The sequence below is a fragment of the Archocentrus centrarchus genome, unplaced genomic scaffold (genome assembly GCF_007364275.1).
Source record: "Archocentrus centrarchus isolate MPI-CPG fArcCen1 unplaced genomic scaffold, fArcCen1 scaffold_37_ctg1, whole genome shotgun sequence".
Taxonomy (NCBI): domain Eukaryota; kingdom Metazoa; phylum Chordata; class Actinopteri; order Cichliformes; family Cichlidae; genus Archocentrus; species Archocentrus centrarchus.
The window spans coordinates 3111628-3119693 of record NW_022060264.1 but is presented as its reverse complement, the minus strand read 5'-3'; the positions used below and the strand labels follow the sequence as shown (position 1 = coordinate 3119693).

The 8066-nt window shown below is 39.3% G+C and overlaps 1 protein-coding gene across 1 annotated transcript; it reads left to right on the top strand.

Moving 5' to 3' along the window:
• The first annotated feature begins 641 nt into the window (after nucleotides 1-641).
• On the top strand, nucleotides 642-7750 carry LOC115776757 (casein kinase II subunit alpha'-like). The gene is made up of 10 exons (XM_030724522.1): nucleotides 642-888; nucleotides 1008-1119; nucleotides 2632-2733; nucleotides 2856-2906; nucleotides 3070-3129; nucleotides 4745-4828; nucleotides 5055-5165; nucleotides 5250-5351; nucleotides 7409-7509; nucleotides 7597-7750. The coding sequence occupies exons 1-10, from the start codon at nucleotides 782-784 to the stop codon at nucleotides 7748-7750; spliced, it is 984 nt and encodes a 327-aa protein (XP_030580382.1). The 5' UTR covers nucleotides 642-781.
• The last annotated feature ends 316 nt before the right edge of the window (nucleotides 7751-8066 follow it).

The following is an 8066-nucleotide window of genomic DNA, read 5'->3' as shown; positions in this document are numbered from 1 at the left end:
TTCAGCTGCACAAATGTGATGTGTTGTCTCTTTTTCTTGTCACTGTATTCAACTAAAAATAGCTTTGGGTTTTGGACTGAATGCCACATTTAAAAAGAATTAAATTTGAATACACTGCAGCTGCAATGAGCTGTTATTTATGTAATTTGTTGATTATTTTCATGATTAATCAAAAATTTTCCCATCAGTTTCATATTTTTACCCAACCAACATTCCCAAAGTATTTAAAGTTCTATAGTGTGAGATCAAAGATGGATGTAGCTTCAAGTTCTCACGCTCAAGAGAGACCAGCATTCATTTATTTTTATTTTATTTTTAGCATTTTTGCTTTTAAAATGATGCTGATGTTCAGAATAGCTGCATTTTAATTGTCTTTGTGTTGATTAATGCGTTTATCGACTGACATTTCTAAACCAAATGATTTTCAGTTAATCAGGAAAAGGGTCTCCAGCTCTACTTTGAAGAAAGACCTTGGTCCATAGTTACACTCCTCTCCCCTGTCTTCCTGCAGCTGGCGGCTCTTCGTTCCATCCTACCTATCACCTTGCTCAGGGGCTTCACTCAGTCAGTCATTGTAGCTCTGTCAGTCTGCACCGCAACTGTGTCAGACCGGCCTGACGCCTTACATCAGAGGGCACGAGCAGCCAAAGCCGATGGTAAGCACGGCTCAGGGATCTTAGAGCCGCATATTCTGGAGAGTCGGTGCGCTGCCTTCCAGTATCGAGCCAACAAGTATTCAGAAGGAGGTGAAGGTCCTCCACACGGATCCTCAAAGCTAGCAATGCCTGGCCCCACACCGACCATCAGCAAAGCTCGGGTATACACCGACGTCAATACACAGAAGAACAGAGAGTACTGGGACTATGACGCTCATGTGCCAAACTGGAGGTAAAACTCTGCCTTACATGTTAACTTTATGGCAGCATAATCAGTGTGTTTTTTTTTTTTTGTTTTTTTTTAAATTATTATTTTTATGTCACTGCCAAAATGTTTCTGCTTCTTCTCAGCAATCAAGACAACTATCAGTTGGTGCGTAAATTGGGCAGAGGAAAGTACAGTGAAGTATTTGAGGCCATAAATGTGACCAATAATGAGAAAGTGGTGGTGAAAATCCTCAAGGTAAGTCCCAGACTGACCTTTTTACTCTGTGTGTGCACGTGTGTGTGTGTGTGTTTACCTGTTGCACCTGTAAAGCTCCACTAATCCTGTTGTTTTTGTTCTTTAATCATAGAAATAATCTGTGTTATGGTAATATGGGTCTCTTTACTCTGATTTAGTGAGTCAGCTATCCATTTTTTAAGGCTGTTTTTGCCTTTTGTTGTTCAGTGGAGGTTTTTTATTAGCTCGGTTGTTCTGCTGAAGAAAAAGTCAAACTGTTCTCATAACTTTGGCGTCTGCGTCTGTTCCACAAAAACGTTAACATTGGCCATAATTTCAGAACGACGTGACCTAGAATGTTCAATTCACACCATAGAGGCATCTACTAAAAATCTCGGACGAGTTTGAATCTTAGTGACCTTGACCTGAAGGTAAAGGCCAGAGGTCAAGTTTTCTGAAAATCTTGTGAGCACAAGGGCAGAGCCAAAACAGCAAGTGCTTCACAGCTACGTTTCGCTGGGCATGTTTGGCGCCCGCCTGACTCCAGACTCCCCAATGCTGTCTTCTACGGAGAGCTCAGTCAGAGAAGGAGGAAGCAGGAAGGACAGAAGCTTCACTTCACAGATTTACTGAAGAGACACGTGAAGAATACAGGAATCAACCCTGACACCTGGGAGCAAGCTGCCTCTGACAGAAGTAACTGGAGAGTGTCTGTGAGGTGTGCTGGCCTTGCAGCCCACCTCCAGGCATGAAGGACCTGATCCTCTCCGCGTAACAGTCATCATCAACACTGACGGACTGCCAAAGACCAAGGATGTTCAGATTCGCACCATAGATCTTTTTTTTTCTGTGTATTTAAAAAAATAAGTTCTAGTTTTATTATCTCACACATCAGATTTTTGTTACTGCTTATTATTATTATTTGCCTATTTCCTTTTATTAGAACTATCGATATCAGATTATCTACAGGAAACCTGGGGCCTGGTCCTGAAAGCGTGCTCAACTCACGAGATATATGAACAAGATCACTCAACTCTGGGTTTATCAAACCACCTGCCAGTGTGTCAGTGTGGCATCAACAGCCCAATGAATAAAATGCCCAACATTTCAACATTTGCAACAGAAAAACCCATCAGTGGAACAGATGATGAAGCTGAGGATGCTCTAGAAAAAAATAACTGGAATATTTAAGTAAGGCGTAGGGCCATAAATAATTAAAATTATGGGAATTTTATGTTGATAATAAAGTAGGTATTTTTATGCTGTATTGGTGAATAAACTATCAACACATGATGCACATGAAGGTAAGTTGTGCAGGTGTGCAAGAAACTGTTCAGTTGGTATTACTTCATGGTTATTGTAGCAGCTTTATTATACTTGGAAATATTTCTGTCATCCACAGAACCTTTTAACTGAGCAACATAATGCTGGAAATGGTGTGTGTGTACCAAAAGACTGAGTCTCTCAGCAGTACCCTCTGTTAAATTTCTGCTTTTTTTGTTGTTGTCGACTGAAACTCATTTTCTCCCTCAGCCTGTCAAGAAGAAGAAGATCAAACGAGAAATCAAAATTCTTGAAAACCTGCGAGGTGGAACCAACATAATCCGGCTGGTGGACACGGTCAAAGACCCAGTGGTGAGTTGTGAAAACCAGCAGCTGCACGTGTGCATGTGAGCCATGGTAATCCAGTCATGCTTGTAACTCGGTGATACCTGCTATTCTCCTTGGTGAAGCCATGTGTTGTCCTCTCTTTGCAGTCCAGGACACCAGCGCTTGTCTTTGAGTTCATCAATAACACAGATTTTAAGGTACTCAAGTTTGGCCAGGCATACATGCAGAACTACCATCCCTGCAAACATGTTGATATCCATTATTAATAACACGCGTAACCCTCCAGTTATACATGGTTACAGGCCAGCTGTCCACATCACAACACTTTTCATACATGAATGTCACTGATGTGGTCCACAGGAGCTGTACCAGAAGCTGACGGACTATGATATCCGCTACTACATGTTTGAGCTTCTAAAGGTAATTTTTTAATTTAGTTTTCTCATGTAAACTCATCATTACTCTCAAAGTGCAAAACATGGTACTGAAGACCATCACAGGACATTTCTGGGGAATCTGACAAACAAGAAATGTGTTCCTTTTTGCACAATTATCTGGCAAAATATCTGCTGTTTGCAGCTAGGGGTGGGCCATATTGCCTCACACTCACTGTGATAATTCAAATAATATTTATGATGCTATAGAAAAAAAATCCTGAACAATGTTTTATCAGTGATTGCAGTTGCTGGCAGCAGCTTTATAGTTTATAGTGCAATATTAGTGACCCAGCATTATATCTGGTGACACAGCACGAGTCAAATGTAAGCACAGAAGAATCTTGGGTAGTGTTTTCCCAGGAAAATTTAAGTATAACATTACTGCTTACACTTTAGTTTAACAACAAGTACTAAATATTGTCACATAACACTGAAAAATATTTTCTAATTGGAATGTTGTATTTTGGGTGGAGCTTTTAGCCAGATCCTCGAGGCCCTCCTTTACTGTAATGTAACTACATCCTGTTGATAAGAAGACAGCAGCCTCAACTTTAATATTGCTTTGCTAACTTTGTTTTTCTTTAAAAAAAAACTTTAACAAGTAAATAGAATAGAATAGAATGCCTTTATTGTCATTATACAGGATGTACAATGAGATTGGAGGGCCACTCCTGTTCAGTGCCATGCAACAGAAAATCAAACTCTAAAATAAAAATTAAAATATTATATTATAATCTAGTATAACAAATGCATCCAATAATATAAATGTACCATGACAAATTAAAATAAAAAATGAAAAGCTGTGTTTACATTATTCACCTTCCACATTTGCACTAGTCTCATTTTAGCTCTGGGAGCCTTTACTGCGCTTTGCTGTCATTAATGGTTTTGCTGGTTTCACCTTTGCCTGCTCTCATTGTGAGCGCACGTTCTCACACAAGAGGCAGGTGAAGCAAAACAATAGTAACTGAGTTTATGGCAGCACGTTATATTACCCTGAGTGCAATAAAAGCTTCCCCAACAATTGTTCTACCCAACATGAAGAGAGACAGAGAAGCTGACAGGAAAGCATCATTATCTGAACTTTTCAGTCAGCTCAGTTTGACCACAGTGTGCAGTTAGGTTAAAAACATTTGCATACATACAAAGAAAAGCTGTTGGTGTAGCAGGTGTGAAATGCCTCCAAACTGCTGACTCTTTGCTATTAGCTTTACATGCTATGTCAGCTTTCCTGCTAGCTGTTGGTGCTACTAAACACATCACTGAACTGAATAGACGGGCTGACAACCAGTGTGAAATTTTGTGTCAGGATTTGACCAATATCCGATCCTAATATAGGATTGGTGCATTTGAACAACATTTGAATGGCTGAATGAATGAGGTAAGAATTAAGGCCAGTTAGACATTTAAATGTTTTAATGTTTGATCTCTTGTGATGAACACGTGCCAGACATAACTCTCAATATATGCAGACATTTACATCCCCCATGTTTGGGGACAGGCATGGAGAGGAAAAGTGGATAATGGATGCACATTTGGATGGAAAACTATCACCACTACTGAGCAGCTCAGTAAGCCTCTTCTGTGTCTTCTTTAAGGCTCTGGACTACTGTCACAGTATGGGGATCATGCACAGGGACGTGAAGCCACACAATGTGATGATTGACCACCAGCTGAGGAAGGTGTTGTTGACACTTCTATGGGTTTTTTGTATGCAGGAATGTTGACTAGATGAATCTTTCTGTATGTGTCATAATGCAAACATAGGCTGTAACTTTGTCAAACAGTGTGTACCTTCATAACGTTGACAACAGTCCAAATGAAAAGATATTCAAGTGACATGAGTTACGATTCATGGTTCAAAAAGAAAAGTGTGATTAATATGTGATTTCTGTTCCTATGTGACAGCTGCGTCTTATAGATTGGGGTTTGGCTGAATTTTACCATCCTGCTCAGGAATATAATGTCAGGGTGGCCTCCCGTTATTTCAAAGGCCCTGAGCTGCTAGTGGACTACCAGGTATCCTTCCACTCAGAAGAACACAATCACTTGCCGGTCTCTTTGTTCTTGGAAATCATTCTTGGTTTTTGATGCTTTTTTCAGATGTATGACTACAGTTTGGACATGTGGAGTCTTGGCTGCATGCTGGCCAGTATGATTTTCCTGAAGGAACCATTTTTTCATGGCCAGGACAACTATGACCAGGTAAGAAATGGGATTTTCAAAAAAATATACTAAGTAAAATGGTCCAATAACTACAGGTCAGTGTCAGATATAAAATTACTTTAATGGGTTATCCTTTCTTATTGTAATCAATTGTAAGCTCACTATGCAAATAATGTATAGTAGTGATCTGAATATATATATTCTTTTTTTTTTTTTTTTTTTTTTTTTTTTTTTTTTTTTTGTATTTTTGTTAAATTAAGATGATATCAATTAAGAATGAAAAATCCAAACCACAGTGACTTAAAGTAGCTGAGTTGAAACCTAGCAGAGAGCTAGTGGCTACAGCTTCTTATGTCAGCCTCCATTTGCCAAAGTAGTCACACCCCGAATAACACTTAACTGGAAGCTATAATACAATGTAATGGTGTGACTTGTGAAAACAATTTATAGTAATATCAGTTCTAGGCTGAAGACTTATTGATAAGCCTGTAATGCCAAATTCTGATTGGCTAGCATTGTCTAACATGTAAGTCGGGGATGACTCATAGCCATAAATAGTACAGACTATGACTCAAGCAAAATTAAAGCCATACCTACTGCTCAGCAGTACTATTCAAATGTAAACGGCATGTTTGCATTATGTTTTGTACATGGTTGTCTTGTGATTATAGCGATGTTTAATTCAATTTTATTTATATAGCGCCAAATCACAACAAACAGTCACCTCAAGGTACTTATGTTATACATAATACATTGATATCAGCAGATTATGTGGCAGTTTCCTGTACACACAGTATAATATAGTCATAGTATAATATGCATGATATCTGGCTTATTGTTATAGATTATATGAGTAGAAAGGCATTATGTAGTGTATGTAGTGTACACCCTTGTACAAGGGTTTATCTGTTCTAGGATGTGGTTACCAAAAAGTATTTTTTAGAAAAGTTAAAGATAATCAAAGGTTTAGGGCAAGGCCTCCAAATTAGGGCAAAATAGTGTTGCAGAAGGTAATGAGATGTCTGCTGAAGGGTTTTTATACGCCAGTTTAAAGACGGGACATATTATGTGCTCAATAACTCGAAAACTGTTTGGTCTATACTTAACAAACTTCATGAGTAGATGGCTTATGACTAAAGCAAATTTGGGATTGTACATGGGGTCACCAGGTTCAAGATCAAGGTCTCCGTTACTTAAAGTAGAAAAATGGTATCCACTCAATAGCTGTGTATCAACAAACAGGGTTAATACAGTGCGATGGGCGTATTTCGCCTCGCTAGGTGGTGCTCTGATCTATTTTGAAATGGGGCTGTAATTTTATATTCTCATTAATTGCAGGAAGATATCCCCATCAGTCATGGGTCTTGTTAATGCTGTAAAATTGGCCATTTAAAAATCATATTCTATGGGGATGATTGGCTTTTAAAGCTTCAAGTGGCCAGTATTGAACTGCTTTTGTTTGCTGTTTAGCTGTCAGTCATGAATTATTCTCCATAGCAGCAAAGCATGTTGAAGGAACAAACTGATCAGATTTTCTGGTAAATTTTGCTTTTTGGCTGTAACTCAATCATTTCTACACTAATTATAAGAAGATTTAAAAGGTTAAAATGACCAACAGATGGTAAATGGTAAATGGACTAGTTCTTATATAGCGCTTTTCTACTCAGATATGAGCACTCAAAGCGCTTACACAACACGTTTTTACATTTACCCATGCACACAAATTCATACAAGCACTTCCATGATTAATTAATTAAGCTAAGTGCTTTAATTATGTAACATTCACTCACATTCATACTCCGACAGAACGGTCGGAGAGCAACTTGGGGTTAAGTATCTTGCCCAAGGATACATTGGCATGCAGCCAGCAGTAGCCAGGAATTGAACCACTGACCTTCCGATCAGTAGGTGACCTGCTCTACCTACTGAGCTACAACCACCCCCATGAAAACTTATACCCAAAGATTTAGACAGACATTGACCACTGACTAGTTTTCTTGTCGTAGTTTCTCCTTTCAGAAACAGTATCTTCTGTTATGACAGTGTAATCACATATTTGAGTCATTAGGGGACTGTGTATGCATCTTGTTTTCCAGCTGGTCCGCATTGCTAAGGTTCTCGGCACCGATGAGCTCTTCGGCTACCTGCACAAATATCACATAGAACTGGACACTCGCTTCAAAGACATGCTGGGCCAGTGAGTATCAGTTTCCTCCTGAAATGATTCAACTGAAACAGCAGAAATTTATTCAGCTGAAGAGATGTTAATAATCGTTGTTTCCAGACAAACACGGAAGCGCTGGGAGCAGTTCATCCAGTCAGAGAACCAACACCTGGTGAGCCCAGAGGCTGTGGACCTGCTGGACAAGCTGCTGCGCTACGACCACCAGCAGAGGCTGACGGCGGCCGAGGCCATGCAGCACCCATACTTCTGTTAGTACCACATGTACTCTGTCCGAGCCCCCCCCACTAAGCTAAACCGCAGGCAGCACGTCTATATTAAGAGAAAATGCATCAACTACCCGATGAAATAACGAGTCAAAAATCAAGTTCCTGCTCAGCATTATCAAAGAAACATTCTTAGTGTAGAAACAGCAGCTGATACTCTGTTAGTGTTTTAGGGTCACTGTAAATGCATAACATTTACATGAAAACTGCCTTTTACTGGTCTTCTAAAATCTTTACTTAAAATTTTGAGACTTTTTCATTAAAGTTCTTTTATTTGATCATTTAGAAAATCACTTTTCCACCTTA

Excerpts from the sequence above, each read along its gene's own strand:
- LOC115776757 (XM_030724522.1), top strand. The coding sequence starts at position 782 with ATGCCTGGCCCCACACCGACCATCAGCAAAGCTCGGGTATACACCGAC. Across the intron at positions 2,734-2,855 it reads ACACGGTCAAAGACCCAGTG|TCCAGGACACCAGCGCTTGT; the intron begins GTGAGTTGTGAA and ends CTCTCTTTGCAG. Across the intron at positions 5,352-7,408 it reads GCCAGGACAACTATGACCAG|CTGGTCCGCATTGCTAAGGT; the intron begins GTAAGAAATGGG and ends CTTGTTTTCCAG.